The sequence below is a fragment of the Nelumbo nucifera genome, chromosome 1, assembly GCF_055504915.1.
Source record: "Nelumbo nucifera cultivar China Antique chromosome 1, China Antique-T2T, whole genome shotgun sequence".
Taxonomy (NCBI): domain Eukaryota; kingdom Viridiplantae; phylum Streptophyta; class Magnoliopsida; order Proteales; family Nelumbonaceae; genus Nelumbo; species Nelumbo nucifera.
The window spans coordinates 107,578,598-107,596,512 of NC_142649.1; the positions used below are offsets into that span (position 1 = coordinate 107,578,598).

A 17,915-nucleotide genomic window follows, 5' to 3' on the forward strand; every position below is an offset into this window, starting at 1 on the left:
GTCAGTTCTTCTCCCCAACATACATTTGGTTAATGATAAATCTTACAGAGAATCTGGGTAAAGCAAATCAAACGAAAATCATTCCTATTTATCCATATAACACAAAGAAAATGAATCCGAATGGTTGAATAACATAAATCTGAATGGTTGAGTAGCATAAAACATTCCTGTTTATCCAACAAGCATGGTAATAAAAAAGAAAAAAACTGAAGATTGCGAGGGTTTTTGAGGGAGCTTCTTCAGATTCGGTTCGAAGAGAAGGTTCTTCAGTTTGAAGTAAGAAGAGAGCATATTCGGTTCGAAGTGGAAGTTTACAGAGAAATGGTGGTGGAGCTTGCTCGCAGAGAGGATGGTGGTGAGCTTCTTCTCAGCTCAAAAATAGGGTGAATGACCTAATTTTTTGGGTTTTATTTGAAGGACACATTTAAATTTTTATGAGGATAATGTCGTCTTTTACCGAGGTCTGAATAGCCTTTGAGCGCATTAAGCACTCGCGCACTCGCTCAACCACTTTAATTTTAAGATCTGAAAATGCATTTCAGACCTAATATTAAGAGGCACACCCAAACGGCTGTGGCGTCTGAAAAGCAACTATTTCAGACTTCAGACGTCTGAATAGTGCAGTCAAACGCCACCTTAATAAAACATACGGTTTTAAAGATGTTAGGATCGCCAAGATTTTGTTCCTGCAGAAAACTCCTTTACATTCAACCGGGCCTAGGTCCTTTGTCCTTGGGCCGAGGCCCTTCAAGTTTTAACAACCAATCCAGGCCTCTGCCCAAATTGAACTTGCACCCCTACCTAGGCTAGATGTCGAGGAACAAGGATATTGAAGTAAAGCTGCTTACTGCTGTAGTGTTGTGTATGGAGATTTCTTGTAAGGCCCCATTTGGGAGGGCTTCTGCATTGTGCTTGAGCCGCTGGCCGGCTACATAGAAGCAGCTTTGGTTGAGCGGATGTGTTCTGGGTAAGCTACTCAGAATAGTTTCATGTGACAATCGAAAAATGGGCTCAAAGAGAGTTGATTCCAGTTTTTCTGGTTTTCACGAAACATAACTTTTGGGCTTTCCATATAGGGCCCACCTCAGAACACCAGAAGCCGCTGCCCAAAAGCCTACCCAAACAGGCATTAATATCCATTTCCTCTTTCAGCTTTAGCGTGGTGCTTAATGCCACACCAAATATAAAGGAGGAAGAGATGGCTTCGGAATTTGGAGGCTACTGCCACCGAGTGAAGTGATGGCAATCATAATAATGCTACAGAAAATATCAAGCCTTAGGGAGCTTCCCACCAATTTTCAAAACAAAAGGTGATATGAACGAATTTCTATTGTCCATATAAAGTCCTTATAATGTCGATCTGCATCTGTACTTCAGTACATATCAGTCCAAATCAATGCATAACGGTGGAATCCTTCTGAGGTATCGAGATTCCACTTCTGTATCATACCGCCCGTTTCAAAATAAATGCATATTGGTAATATACATGGATACTTCCATTTCCATGGATCAAATGTGTCCCACCACAGAACCAAGAATGGCGCTTCCTTAATCTGAACAGGGTTAATTAAGTGTCGCGAGTTGATAAAAAGGGTGCTTTGTGGATTAGGCAATGGATGGAATTTCGATGTGCTTGATGACCCTTGGTGTTGCAATGAAATTTTTAAGGGAGCTTGCTTTGAGCTAACCAAATCAGCAGAGGCTAGCTCATTTCATTGATCAATCTAGTATGACTTGGCATGCTGAGTCTGCCAACTCCGGACATAATGGGACGAAAATGAAGATGAAGTTGGTTGGGTTCTTAATAACTACATTGCCACAATTGGATACTGTCACCTATCCACTCTGCCATCACTCTAGTGACTCGTTATTGCACATTATTATCCTCTGGCACGATGGTTTTGATGAATGAATTTACCATCGAGTTGCTTTCAAACATAAACATTGAAAGTACCAAAGAGGGGAGCAGTGACAAGTAGGTGGGATTTACGTTTAGCTAAAAGGCAAATGGCAAATTCATCTTTAGACCTGAGGGCTTGGAAAAGTTTAAATTCAGGGATCATGTTGAATTTGGGAGTACTTTCTGTTCCGGGGACCAATTTTATTTAACTGATGCACCAATTTCTCTATCCGGGAGAAAGATATTTTAATACCAATCATTGCCATCTCATACCATTCATTTTTCTCATGAAAACATCATGCAGAGATTCTCTAAGACAAGTCATAGAGAACAAATAGTTAAAAGTACACTAGATAGAATGTAAGCAGTGCAAATGTTCTTAAGCTCAACTTTCAGACATATTAAAGGAGGCTTCCTAAAAGCATCACTTAAGCAGAAGATAAAATATTGTTGGACAACCATTACTCCGTATCTCAAAGTTGAAGAAGATACTTCATCAAAGTTCAAACTTCAGATAATCTATGTAAGATGGTTAAAAGATGCTTGATCAAGTTCAGACTTCAGATAACCTCTTAGTAGGGAATCATTCAACACTGGATCCTGACCATGACATAAAGTTGAAGCACAATGCTCAAGGGCCCTATCCAAGTTGAGAACAAAATATTAATAGGATAAAAGGTACCAACATGAATAATAAGGTACCAACATGAATATTAATAGGATAAAAGGTACCAACATGCTCAAGGGCCCTATCCAAGTACAATGATGAGAACAAAACACTAATATTACGAAATTTGCATAGTATGCAATAATTTCAAGCAAGGTACCAACATGAATAATAAGGCAACAAAAAGAGCTCAGTAATCATAGAGAAGCAAGAAATACCTCAGCGAGAGAGCATTACAAGGGTGGAAGATAGATAAATGGAGAAGAACATTACAAGGTGGAAATGAAGGGTTTTGTGTGGTTTGGTCATGATTTCGTCATGGCTTGGAAATCTTCTGCTTCAAGTTGCCCTTTATGGCTGTTTTGTGGTATTTTGCAACTGTTTTATTTTCAAATTGAGTGGTTAGTTTTTGTTTTTTGTTTTTTTTATATGTTCTGGTGTTTCCAGTCTTGTTTTGTCTCTCTTTTTGGTTTTCCTTTTGTATATAGCTGCGTGCTCTTTTCTCATTTATAATAAATAAATAAATGATTAAATGATTAGAAGAAAAGGTTAAGCTCTAGAAAAAGTCTTAATTGATATTACCTCTTTGCCTGTTGGTATATTGAGAAGAAGTGGTGCTTTACCATCAATTTATGGGTAATACAATTGGTTTCAACAATCTTTTGCAAAGAAGTGATAGAAAAATCTATATTAAATTCAATAACTACAAACTCTTCAGTGCCTATTATAAAGAAACTTGTTATCGAAGTTCTTCCCATTAATGGGTTACAAAATTCTAAAACTAGTTTATAAGAACGTAGTTTCTTTGGTGCCCAACTAAGTCAAGTGAATCCTTATGTATTAGAGTCATTGCATTCAAAGGCAATAATAAACATGTTCTTCTAGGGAATAATCTGGGAATTGCAAGGTTACCTATAATTGAACATGGATCACGTAATTTGAAAATGCTTAGTGTTTCCATTGGTTTCAGTATCAATGTGTGGAAAATACTGATTTCCTTTAAGGCTGTGAATCCCAGGACATGGTTTAAAATGTCCATCTATTTCCTTATATTTTGACAACATATTTCTATTTCCATGCATACTGACACAAAATATTACTGGAATCAACATATTCCCTGACGAAAACTACGGACACTATGAGTACAAGAGATGGTATTATAAAGTTGGCAGCAACATTGTAGATAATGTGAATTAGCAATATTACTGTCCATCTAATGGACATGATTACCACTTTAATCCAGCTTAAACTCTTTTTCAAACATGAAGTTACATCTTAGTTTTTGTCTGTGCAATAGATATTTGATTGATTATTAGAATCATTTGCACTTTCTATGAGTTTAAATATTTCTTTGGAATTTATTATTGAGAAAAGGTATAACATCCACATGAATGGATGGGACTCTAGTTGTCAATCTAGAGTGCTCTTATAAATCTATACATGCAAATATTACTGAATGTGGAATTTTCTGGGTGTTATCCTACCTCCCAAGGAGTTGCATTGACATGTGCTTGTGTCAAAACATATTAACAAGGGAAAAAACTTAGAAAATGAAGTGCTAACTATAAGTTCCCATGAATGTGCTACTCATATTGTTTTGACTCAACCACCACATCCTCATTTTTGCTGTTTGCTGTGTCAGCTAATGGATCCACTGTTTCTTCATTTCTGAACATTCCACTCCATAAAGTAGGATTATAATATATCATTAAAAAAATTGTTCAGTTTCACTCATATTCAGAAGTCACAGAACAAACCAGAAGTGTATCCCCGCTTCAGTGATCTACCTCCAATCTATGGACACATCCACCTTAATCCCTACACTTATTCCTTACAGAAGATTGAACAAAGGTAATGAACATATTCACTCTTAAGAAAAATATGAATCAATTCTACCACCCATTTACATCTTTTACTAATAGCATACACACACAAGCCCCTGACAAAGTGGATAAATAATTTTATCATGCATGCTATTATGACAAAGAATATAAAGTAAAATTAGCTTCAAGGCTACACCACAGAAACAACATATCCAAATGATGACACTAAACCTGATTTATCCACTAGTGCCTCCTAAACAGATATTATTAATACATGACAAACAACAATATAGCTGGAGATGACGATTTCTTACTAGTTGCCACTTCTGTGTCTTTGTATCTGCTTGACCAGGAAACCTCTCTTAAGAAACAGGCTTCTCAGAAGTCACAGGCTGACTAGTAAGAGAACTATGAACCTGTCCAATGATATACAGGATTCAGATTACCAGGATGAACATTAAATTTGAATTACAATTATGTGCATGAAATCATACTCTGGCTCGAGACTCCTGTGACAAGGATTCGTTTGCAGCACTTGTAGATAGATTGGAAGGCCTGTGGAAAAGTAAGTGTGCTATAGACCGATCTATAGGGTTTGTCTCAGTTTCAATGTCCATAAACCGTGAACACCTGTACAAGTACTCACTTTATTCAATAAACTCAAGATTATATGTTCCACAAACAATGAAGAAATATCTTATCTGGTACTACCAATCTCAAAGTAACCAAACCGAATTGGCTTATTCAGTTTGGTTCGGTTCGCTTTCGGTTTGATAATCAAATTTGAACACCCCTATTTTAAAGTGCTTCATTCTGATAATGAAGTAGAGTAGGTCTCCTAACATATTTCTCTATACATGGGATAGAACATCAAACACCTTTTTTCTTTTTTTTTTTTCTTTGAAAAGGTAAGGTATTGTATTAAAAACCAAAAAGATTATAACTATAAACATTTACAACCATTGGACCTATAGATCATTTAACACGTTAACAAGAGAACAAAATATCCCTGTCAAAAAATCTATTGTAGGTCAATCCTCTAGAGTCCTTGTAGACTGATAATCATGAGCAGAGCATTCCTTTAATTCTGTTCAGCAAAATGTTCCTTGTCATGTTTTAAATTTATTTGTCTAGTAAGACTGCAATCAGTCCTAGTTTTAATGTAAAATATACAAGAAAGAAAGCTGAGAATAAATGAAGAAGAGAAGAAGAGGAGAAGGAGAAGAGAGAATACGAAGAGGAGAAAATCAAAGAAGAGTGTGGGTCATAACTAAGATTGTCACCCCACTCAACTATTTATATTAATGGTTTCAAACAGGGGAAAAACCAGAATTACCCCTACTGCTTACATAAGCTAAAAGATGACAGAAAATAACTACCAACTACCAACTAAGCAACAGAAAATAACTACATCTCTACACTCCCCCTCAAGTTGGGAATAGATATTAGTCATTCCCAACTTGCATAAGTCTGTCTCCAACTTTGTCTTTGTAATTGCCTTAGTGAAGAGATCTACAAGTTGCATGCTGGAGGTGATATATGGAAGGCACACTTCTTGGGAAGCAACTCTCTCTCTAATAAAGTGGCGAACTGTCGATCCACTTCAATATGCTTAGTACTGTCATGTTGTACCGGATTATGAACAATGTTAATAGAAGCCTAATTATCACAATACAGCATCAAGGGCTTCTCATAAGCAATACCCAACTCCTCAAATAGGGATTTCAACCATAACACTTCAGCCACACCATTCGCCATAGACCTATATTCAGCTTCAGCACTGGAGCGAGTAACAACATTTTGTTTCTTCTCCAAGAAACAAGGTTTCCTCCTACAAAAGCACAATACCCAGAGGTAGACCTCCTATCATCAACACACCCAGCCCAATTAGCATCTGTGTAAGCTTCTATTTTCATGTTACCATTATCTTTGAAGAGTATACCTCTACCTGGACATCTCATCAAATAAGCCAGTATCCTCTCAACTACAAGTAGGTGAATGGTTCTGGGGGAATGCATATACTGGCTAACAACACTGACTACATAAGAAATGTCTGGTCATGTGAGGCAATGGTAGAGAAGTTTCCCAACCAACCGTTGAAACATAACTTTGTCTTCAATAGGCTCTCCACCTTCTACACTGATCTTATGATTTTGTCCAATAGGTGTGTCAGTAGGTTTAACACCTAGCTTCCCAGTTTCTTCCAAAAGATCAAGAACATAGCTCTCTCAAAGCTTCCCAATTCCTTTGGGAAACAAAAATCCCATGTTTAGGCTGTGCTACCTCAATACCCAAGAAATAACATAGCTCTCCCAAGTCTTTGACCTCAAATTCTTGGTGAAGGAGTTGCTTAAGAGAGTCAATCAATTGGTATCACTCCCTGTCACCACAATATCATCCACATATACAGTAAGTAGGGTTAAGGAGGAATCCACTTTCTTAATAAAAAGGGTGTGATTTGATTGGGCTTGCACATAACCGAATTTTTCAAAAGCCTATCTAAATCTATCAAACCAAGCTCTACGAGACTATTTCAGTCCATATAAGGCCTTATTAAACTGCTAGACCTTCTTTCATGCTTCTGCACTATAGAACCCAGGAGGTAACTGCATGTACACCTCTTCTTGCAAATCACCATTGAGGAATGCAGCATTTTTTACATCCATCTGAAACAATGGCCACAAGAAATTGGCTACAAGAGATAGTAAGACTTTGATAGTGTTCATCTTTGCTACTGGTGCAAATGTCTCCAAGTAGTCTATGCCATATGTTTGTGTAAACCCCTTAGAAACTAATTTGGCCTTATATCTTTCAATGGAACCATCAACATTATGTTTCACTGTAAACACCCATCTACACCCAACCAGTTTCTTCCCTTAAGGATGATCAACTAACTCCCATGTATTGTTCTTTAGAAGATAATCCATTTCTACCTTCATTGCATCCTTCAACTTAGGTACTGACAAGGCTTCCTGTACTGTTCTAGGAATGGAAATAGCAGCAATGGATGCCAAGAAAGACTTGTAGGATGGAGACAACTGGTCATAAGACAGAAACTAGGAAATACAATGAGCTGTAGATCAAGATCATCCAATGGAGGAGAAGGCTCAACAATGGAAGGTATTTCATCTATAGTGAAAGACAAAGGAATTGGGGTACCTGGATCTGGATCCGTAGAGGGAATTGGAGTTGGCCTGGACTACTAATGATCGAAATCAACCTTCCTCCACCGCCTGTGATATACCCTCAAATCCCAACACCTTTGACACCCCTCCTCACTGCATTCCTCTTCAGTGATTAGGAGAGGTAATGGAATTTCTGATGAATGAAACCCCACCTTACTGCTCTCCCCCTGAGAAGAAACTCTAGGATAATAGAGTACATCCTCAAAGAAAGTGACATCCATAGAAACAAATCGTTTCCCTGAAGTAGGTTCATAGCAACAACATCCCTTTTGAGTTTGTGCATACCCAAGAAAAATGCATTTTGAAGCTTTATGATCAAATTTGGAACGATGAGGTTCAAGAATTTGAACGAAGCAAGTACATCCAAAAGTCGGGGAATAGTAAACAACTCCTTATCAGGATATAATAGGGTGAATGGAACTTTCATGTCTAGAACCCGTGAAGGAATTCGGTTGATGAGATACACAACTGTATGAATAGCATCTCCCCAGAAAGGTATATGTACGTAGGAGTTAAGCATAATGCTTCTAGCCACCTCCAATATATGCCTATTCTTCCTCTCAACAACCCCATTTTGCTGAGGTGTATGGGGACAGGTGCTCTAGTGGATAATTCCATGGTCAAGGAAATATGAAGCCAATGGTTTTGCAAAATACTCTTTAGCATTATCAAATCTGAAAATTTTGATTTCGACCCCAAACTGGGTCGAAACCATCTGATGGAAGATCCAGGTCAAGGTAGGAACCTCATCTCGAGAACACATAAGGTAAACCCATGAAAAACGAGTATAGTCATCAACAAACAACAAGAAATATCTGTATCCCCCCATAGCAGTGATGTGGTATGGTCCCCAAACATCAGTATGCACAATTTCATAAGAAGTACTACTTTTATTGCTCAAAGGATAGGTTGTTCTACAATGCTTTGCAAGTTCACAACTTTCACATTTCAAACTGGACATCTGGGTTGACTCAAACAAACTCTTCAAAGAAATAAATGATAAATGACCTAAATGATTATGCCAAAGCATAACCTGACTCACAGGCTGAAAAACAAAAGACCTCCCAACTTCTCTATCTTCCCCATGTGAGCTCTCCCTCCAAGTAGGTAGATTCCATTCGTCTCACGACCAATACCAATCACCTTCCTTGTCTCCAGATCCTGAAAAACACATCGATCAAGAAAGGTCATTGAACAATTTTGGTTTTTAGTGATGCTACTAACTGAAAGCAAGTTAGTACTAAGTTTAGGAACATGCAAAACTAAGGACAAGGAGATGGAATTAAACAATTTAATGTCTCCCTTGCCACAATTAGGAACAAGGGAGCCATTAGCAATAGACACTTTGTCTCTGCCAGAGGATAAATAATAAGTAGTAAACAGTGAGGACAAGCCAATCATATGGTTGGATGCATTTGAATCTATATCACCCAACAAGGTTCAGTGTTACCTAGGGCTAAGGCATGATATGCTGAAGCCCGTGTACGGTGTACTTGAATGAGAAAATGCTGAAGTGGGAGTAGCAGATGTTGTAACTAGTGGATGAGATAAGGATGTTGAATTGCCAACTTCACTCTCTAACTGAGTCAGAGCAGCTCAGACAACAGCTAAGGTGTCTAGGGATGTGGCTCTTGTGCTGGATGAAGGTGCACCATCAGTAGTGATAGCCACATTGGCATTCCCCTTTTTGTTTTTGAGCTTTACTGGAACTAGATGTGGATGTAACTTTCAACAAGTGTCTTTGGTATGCTTTGGTTTCTTGTAATGTTCACACACTAGCTCCCTCTTATCCTCCTTCATATCCCTCTCCTTGTCACCCCCAATCTTTGGTTTCACTGCTGCTAAGGCTAATTCCAATGGTTGATGTTGCAACATAACCTTTCTCCTACTTTTTTCACTGTGCACTAAAGAGTAGGCTTGTGAAAAGGTCACACTTTCTCTAGTGAGGAGTTATTGTCTCACAAATATCATATTCTGAATTCAAACCGGCTAAGAATTCAAAGACCCTATTGGTTTCAACCTGGTTTCTGTAGGTTTGTGCATCCCTCTGACTTTCCCACTCAATTGTCTCTAAGTGATCAATTTCATGCCACAAGGATTTCAAAGTGGAGAAGTAAACTTAGACTGGTTTCTTTCCTTGCTTAAGATTGCTTACTTCACATTTCAGCTCATAAGCCCTAGCAACATTAAGTGGTTGAGACTAGGTTTCTTTCATGATGTCCCAAATCTCCTTAGCAGTTTTTGCCCACAAGTAATTTTGGCTAATGTAAGGCTGCATGAAGTTGCACAGCCAAGTCATAACCAAATAGTTCTCCTGAACCCATTTGGCATAGGTTGGGTCTTCCTTGGTTGGTTCCTTCACATATCCCATCACATAGCTCAGTTTTCCTCTACCCCCAATAGCCATCATGGCTGACTGAGCCCATTCCAAGTAATTTGATCCATCAAATTTGACAGTGGTAATCTGAAATGTGTTCTCAAACATGTTTCCAGTACCACCAGCCCCCAAAACACTTCCCCCTTGATTCTTAAACTCCATTCCTGCCATCTCTTTCAAGAGATTGATCAAAAAGAAACCTCTTTAGTGCTGAAACAGGTGTAATTACACCCAGAACTTGCTAACAGCCGACCTAGAAGGATGAAATAGGTTCAGCGATCACCTAGAAATATTGGAACATGCCTAATAATCTCCCAGAAGCCAATATCACTGTCTGAAATACTGTAACAGGTCTAACTATTACCCAGAAAGTGACAACAGTCATAAATTTAGGGTTTAAACTGAGAACTGGTTGTAGGTCAAGAGAAAACCCTAAAAAATGTCAGAGAAAATAGAAAACTCCCAGCCGCTCCTTCCAGATTACTCTAAACAAGCTTTGATTGAAGTCGATCTCAAAAATAAACACAAACTTACTCAGAAAAGTCTGGCCGCCACCTCCAATCCAAAGTCTGAACCCTAATCTTGAACTTTCTTCCTTTCCTCTGATTCTTCCTGATCACTAGACACCTTCCAGAGCTCTATGATCCCTTGGGCATCTGCTGCACTCTGGCAGCAATCTCCAAGAACTAGCCGGTTGACTTATCTTTGCTAAAACTTCCAACCCTAGGAAGTTCTCATGCAGTTGGCCTGATTAGACTCACATGAGAAGCCCTAGGTTGGCTCTGATACCAACTTGTCTAGTAAGACTGCAACCAGTCCTAGTTTTAATGTAAAATAAACAAGAAATAAAGCTGAGAATAAAAGAAGAAGAGAAGAAGAGGAGAAGGAGAAGAGAAAATACAAAGAGGAGAAAATCAAAGAAGAGTGTGGGTCATAACTAAGATTGTCGCCCCACTCAACTATTTATATTAATGGTTTAAAACGGGGTAAAAACCAGAATTACCCCTATTGCTTACATAAGCTAAAAGATAACAGAAAATAACTACCAACTACCAACTAAGCAACATAACAGACATACAGCAGTGCAGACCACATTATTGTTCTACATCTCTACAAATTTTTAGTGTCCCATTGAACTTCTTCGTCTTGGTTATCCCTTGTTTGACATTACTCCCAGGGTCTTTTGTAATATAGCATATGTTCACATCTCTCCCAAGATAGATCCTTGAGTTCCAAAGTGCATTTTATTGGGGTATTCTCCTACTCAGTAAGGGTATAAATGTTATCATCTTGCATCTCAAAAGAATTGGGCTCTATGTATGTACCTTTATTTGAATCTACTCCCTTATTCGCTTTTAAGGGAACCTCTCTTCGGAGGGAATAGTCTATTAGCTAATAGAGCTCAGTAGTTTACCCATTTTTGTTCCTATCCAACCTTATTTCTTTGACTACAATGTACTTATGACTCCTAAAGACAAGGGTGAGATATAAACAAAAAAGGCTGCAAATTTATTTTGGGAGGAAGAAATCACCAAGTGGACAACCACCACCCCAAGAAGCTCCCTTGGACTCAATAATTCACCTGGTCCTTCTGGTGCTCCTATTTTAGTTGATCTAACTATTCCTACTCATTTCAATGTTTCCATTCCTTATAACCTTGATTTTCCTAAACTATTGTATACAACTCTTTTTTCATAATTAATAAATCTTGATTGTTTTCAATCAGAAATTAGTAAATCTTAATTGTTACAGGTCAAAAGAACGTTGGCATCATATAAGGACTAAGGATTTTTTAAATAAAGCCTTGGTTGAGTAAACCACCCACCTACCTTTTCAGCTTGCATGCTCAATACTAGGAAAAATGGACTCCAAGTTTCCAACACAAGATCGATGGCATTGGACATCCCTTAATGGTGCAAGCTCATTAGGTTGTTCTTTAGGAGTCATCTTTGTTGAGAATGCTTTGGCAGTGGTGTTTTTAGTCTTTTCCTCATCCTTTTGTATTTTTGCACCCAAGTAAGGGCTTTCTTGTAATTTTCTTTCCTTAAATATAAATATCAAGTTTGAGGGTGTGAACAAACACACACCTCTTAGAAAACCATCTAATAAAATCTCTAGATTGACAACTATGTTAAAAATCATCTTTGATCTCTAGAAAGGATGTGTTGTCTAGCAATATCAAATTCAGGGTTCAATCCAGCCAAGAACTCAAAGACCCTATTCTACTCTACCAACTTCTGATAAGTTGTTGCAGTCTTTGTACTCTCCAAACCACACCAAGTGATCTCTCCTGCAAAACTGTTTTCAACATGGAGAAATATATAGAAAGAGGCTTATCTCCTTGTTTTGTATTAATCACCTAATTCCTCAACTGATAGGCCCTGACCAATGTTTTAAAACGCGGAGGCATGACGGGAGGTGTTCCACTACCTAGAGGTGTGAGGAGTAGTTCAGAACGCAAGAGGCGTAAGCCTCCCGAACACAAGGAGGCTTTACGCCTCCTTAAGAGGAGGGGGGTTAGGAGGAGGATGAAGAGGAAGGGGGATCTCATTTTTTATTTATTTTTAATAAAAATCTTTTATATTAAGAAGAATAAAGATGCATAACATTAGTTGAAAGAGGGGTCTTTCCTTTCCTTTTTTTTCTCTTTTATATTAGATGTGCATGAGGCGCATGAGGCATATGCCTCTAGCACGCCTCATGAAAAAAACGCAAGAGGCATACGCCTCAGAGGTGTCAGCGCTTCTGGCATACGCCTCAGGGCGTTTTGGGAGTGCCTCCAAGCGTACGCCTCCCACGCTTTTTAAAACACTAGCCCTGACCACATTCTGTTTCTAAGAATAGGTCTCAATCACTCCATCCTAAATCTCCTTTGTTGTATTTTTCCACAAAAAATTCTTCCCAATATGTGGTAACAATGAATTACACAACCCATCACCATGTAATTTTCATGTACCCATCGGGAGGAATCTGTATCAGGTTTCTTCTCAACCTAGTAAGGTATCCCAGTTTCCCATGAGATCCAATAGCCATCTTGGCTAATTGTGCCCACTCTAAATACTTTGTACCATCTAACTTAACTGTGGCAATGATCCTAAGTCCAAAAGATTCTCCAGAGACTGCTCCATCCAGTCCCACGTCACTAGTTGAGCTCCGCTCAGTGCTCCTGCCCTCCATAAATCACAGAATATATTAGAAAAACAATTATAGGTGAGAAAAAAATAAATGTATCTCCTTCAGAGGCCTCAATCCCCCTTCTGGTACTCAGAAACATCCTGCCACCAATATTCTCGTCTTTGTGGAAGCAAGTAGAAAGAAGAGAAAATGTTGCCGCTCCCTCCAAAGACCTTAGAAATCACTGGAAATTGAACCACCCCCTTCAGAATTCACCAAGAAAACTAAGAAATCCAGATCACCCCTTCCCAGGTCAAAATTGAAGAGTTATATTGCAATCAGGATTCTTCCCCTTTCTCCAGTTCTTCTTGATTTTGGTGATCAACCCTATATCTACCACAAAGGGTTCTAGATCCACCAAAAAATCCAAAAATTGGCACTTTTGAAGTCTTTGATCAGTCCTCTAACTCATCATGCAGTCGGCTGATCTATGGCTACATAATGGGGGCACAGAAAAGGCTCAAAACCTGCTCTGGTACCAAGTAGAAATCTGCAAAAAAAAAAAAAAAAAAAAAACAGTAGAAAAGATGAAAAAAGGAAGTGTTCTTGATAGAAAAGAGAAGAAGAAGAATAGAGAAAAGAATGAGAGAACAATCAGCTGGCTGCCCCCTCTCATTATTATTTATACTTAAGGTAAAAAACAGGTATAATGACAAGTATGCCCTTATATGGTGGCTGAACATAAAAACTCAATAAAGAACTTAAAAAGGCATTCCAAAAGACTCCAACGGGTCCCAACAAGTGTGTTGTGGTCCCCACAATCTATATAAACAAATAATCAATAAAATTAATTCATAAATCTACACAAAATCCTCAACAGTTATCTCCTAGCAATAATAAAGGATGTAAACAAAACAAAACAAAGTTGTTGGATAGTTTTGTATGCCCTTAGCTTCAATCAGAATGATGTACTTTATGAGTTTATTGTAAATGAATAAAAGTGCATATTTGATTCATGTTCCCTTGGTATGTTTCTGTGCAATACCCTTAAACTGGACACTTAATGAGACTCGTGTTAGTTTAGAATGTTCACAGCCAGTGGGTCGATCTGGGGAGACCTATCCCGATAAGGCTGACACTGTTGTGCCACCAAGTCAGTTGGGGTGGCCTGTCTCAGCTGTCAGGGTGAGACCCTAGGCACATACAGTGTAGGATTAATTGAATCTTTGAACTGGACCAGATTTCCAGTATTGCCCTGGACCTTGGAGATTGATGGGCAAAACTAGAAAGTTACACCCGACCCCTAGACTCGATTATGATACTGCACTAGGTGTCGGATTGGGCTGTATTTGATGTACCAATCAGTGAGATCCTTAGCAGGGGTCAAAACTTGGGTATGTTGGGACAGTCTGAGAATTCATCTGAGTGGGTAATCATAGTAACAGGATCAGCCCCTTTGTCGGACAAAGGTAATGATCGGGGATGCACTCTCTCTGATGGAAACTAAGACTGCCGGCAGCCGATTTCAATCGTTGAGATTTGTTTTGCAAAGTATATTTTATATGAGATATAAAAGTATATATATTATGGTTTCTAAAATGTTTGCAAAAGGTTTTAATTCCCAGGATCCATATAAGCAGAGAGTGCAACATTGTTCCTTGCAGCCGAGGGAGAGGTCCTCTCTTGTCGGGCAGTGTTTGATCATTATGGGCTGAGAGGTTAAGTGTAAGACCATTGAGAATAATACCTGATGGACTAATCTTGCATCTGCCCACAGTCCCTGGGTGTTACAAGGTGGCTTGGCCCAGGGACCACTTAGGGTAAGTGTTGGGGACATAGAGCCCATTTTATGGGTTTCAGGGGGTGCATTGTCCATAGCAGTGTATTCGGCCAGGCCTTGTAACAAAGGCTGGGCTGAACCCATGTGGCTGATGTGTAGATCAATGCTTGGGTCCCACGCCACACAAGGAAGCCCAACTGGGCAGCAGTTAGGAAGGCTAAGTGAGCACATAAGCTTAATGGGCCTAAAGCCCATTTCAAACTGGACTTATTTAATAAGTTAAATATGGGTGAATTCTGAGATGGATCAGCAGATAGGATAGGGCCTTAACCCTATCCACTCAGAGAGTCCAAATCTAAATGTGATTTGGATCTGGAAACCTCCTAATAAGATTAGGAGAAGGTTGATCCAATCTGCAAATAAGATAAGGGTTTATCCTTATCACCTAAAGAGATGTTTTGATCCAAATAAGATTTGGATCAACAACTCCTAATTGGATTAGGAGCTGATCCTTTGGGGTTACAAAGGAGGGGGCGGCAGCCTTTAGAAAAGACAGATAATCAGATCCTCTTCAAAACTGAAATCACAGAAGAAAGATTTCTGCAATCCATGCAAAGATCTTTCTTGCCGTCTCCTTCTTGCAACCGCCAGACATCCAGTTCGATCTCCAGTTGTAGGAGAAGTCAAGATTCGATCTTGACATCAGTTCTCCGAGAAAAAGCTGTGCTCACGTGCCATCCTGCTGTTTCTTGCGAATGACAGAATTCTTGGAGAAGAATACTGTTGATTCTACTCCATCCTGCACTGCACCATCTTCAGTGGGAGCAGTCTTTGGATCCTTCCTTGGGCGTGAACACCTTCGTTGGGAGATATTATTTCTCCGTATCAGGTATAATCCTCTCATACTCTTTTTGATTCAAATCTGGTTCAGTTTATGGTTCAAGATTGATCCTTGAAAATATAATTTTTTAAATAGGGAATGTGATTCCCTGTTGAAGGGAGAGAAAAATTTTTGAAATTCGCCCCCTTTTTCCGCAAGATTTGGGCGTCCAGGACATATTGGACAGTCTTAGGACGATGTATGAAGAGCAGAATCGTTCTACTCGACAAAAGGTCTTGAAACAGTTCATGACCGCACAGATGTCCAAGGGCCAACAAGTTCACGACCATTGTCTTCAGATGATGGGATACATCAACGAACTGGAGGCTCTTGGATCCGGGCTGGACCTTGCAACCCAGATAGATGCTATCCTTAATTCTTTGCCTCCTTCCTTTAATCCGTTCATCATGAACTATAACATGAACAAGCTGAATGTCAGCTTGCAAGAGCTCAGCAATATGTTGCAAAGAGCTGAAGAACTGATTAAAAAGGATGAGCCTGTAGCTATGCTTGTTGAAGCCAACAAGACAGAAAAGAGAAAGAGGAAGGCAAAGAAGCCTCAGAAGAAAACCACTAAGGGCAAGAAGCAGAAGAAGGACAAAGCATCAGATGCCTCTTACTTTTGCAAGAAGACCGGCCACTGGAAAAGGAACTGTCCTGCCTACCTGGAATCCAAGAAAGGTAATCTCGAAACTTGTGTTATAGAAACCAACTTATTGGTAGCTTCTGCGTCCTGGTGCATTGACTCCGGGGCTTCAACTCATGCGTGTAACTCACTGCAAGGGTTCAAGGTAAGCAGAAGGCTGAGTGAAGGAAAAGTCACGCTCTACTTGGGGACTACTGCAACTGTTGCAGCCGCGACCATAGGAACCGTGGAATTACTTTTTAGAGAATGAACTATTGTACTGAAAGATTGTCTTTATGTACAAAATTTAAGGAGAATTTTGATTTCTGTCTCAAAACTGTGTGCGAATGGTTATTCTGTCTTCTTTAGTAATACGATTACTATTAAAAGAAATAACTGATTCATCGCATACGGGGAACTGGAGAACGGATAATCCCCAAGAAGAGAGCCCGTGATACAGTTAATCCCACATGTCTGTGGCATTACCGACTTAGCCACATCGGTATTGACCGAATCGCAAGGTTGGTTAAGGATGGTCCTTTGGATTTTCTAACTGTAGAAGATCTTCCCACCTATGAGCCTTGCCTACAAGGCAAGATGACGAAACGGCCATTTAACGGTAGGCCTGAAAGATGTACAGGCACACTTGACCTTATACATACTGATGTATGTGGTCCCCTGAGTGTTAGGACACGGAATCAACACGTGTATTTCATCACCTTCACCGATGATTTTTCATGATATGGTTACGTGTACCTAATGAGACACAAGTCTGAATCCTTTGAAAAGTTCAAAGAGTTCAGACAAGAGGTCAAGAAACAGTCAGGGAGAGAAATTAAAGCCCTTCGATCAGATCGAAGTGGCGAGTATCTCTCTGACGAATTCAAGGACTACTTAAAGGACAATGGGATTGTATCGCAGTTAGCTCCTCCTGCTACACCACAACTTAACGGTGTTTCAGAGAGGAGGAATACGACCTTATTGGATATGGTCTGGTCACTTCTCATACACTAAGAGTTACCCACATCCTTTTGGGGTTATGCGTTAGAGACTGCGATTTACATGCTGAATCGGATTCCAACCAAATCGGTTCCGAACACTCCATATGAACTTTGGACAGGAAAGAAACCAAGTGTCAGACACTTGAAAATTTGGGGTTGTCCAGCACACGTTAAAAGAACGAGTGCAGACAAGTTCGAATCCAAGACCACCCGTTGCCTATTTGTAGGCTACCCAAAAGGCTCTGTGGGTTACCTATTCTATGACCCAAGTGAGCAGAAAGTGTTCTACAGCCGAAATGCACAATTCTTGGAAACAGATTACATCCTGGACACCCATCGTCAGGAAGTAGTTCTTGATGAGGAGAGCTCAGGAGCAGTGGGAGATGTCTCACAAGTTCCAGGTAGTGACCAACCTAGAAGATCCACTCGGGTATCCAGTCCACCAGTCCGTTATGGTTATGACCGGGATAGTTACCTGGTGGAAACCTTGACTAGTGAGGAGGATCCCGTGACTTGCGGAAGCTATGTTAGACATAGATTCCCAGAAGTGGGTGGAGGCCATG

The 17,915-nt window shown here is 39.6% G+C and overlaps 1 protein-coding gene across 18 annotated transcripts in view; it reads right to left on the minus strand.

Moving 5' to 3' along the window:
• Positions 1–2,144: 2,144 nt before the first annotated feature.
• LOC104605973 (protein LNK1-like) overlaps positions 2,145–17,915 on the minus strand; it is a 51,563-nt gene continuing 35,792 nt past the window's right edge. For 16 of the 18 annotated variants that reach the window (XM_010270945.3, XM_088891742.1, XM_088891705.1 and 13 more), the window contains 3 exons: positions 4,885–5,020; positions 4,705–4,806; positions 2,145–2,540 (listed from right to left, as the gene is read on the minus strand). In XM_010270945.3, the coding sequence (XP_010269247.1) occupies positions 4,753–4,806; positions 4,885–5,020 (190 nt within the window). In that variant the 3' untranslated portion in view covers positions 2,145–2,540; positions 4,705–4,752. Of the gene's footprint in view, positions 2,541–2,630; positions 2,650–4,704; positions 4,807–4,884; positions 5,021–17,915 lie in introns of those variants that run through there. The other 2 variants (XM_088891748.1, XM_088891707.1) reach the window with 1 other exon arrangement.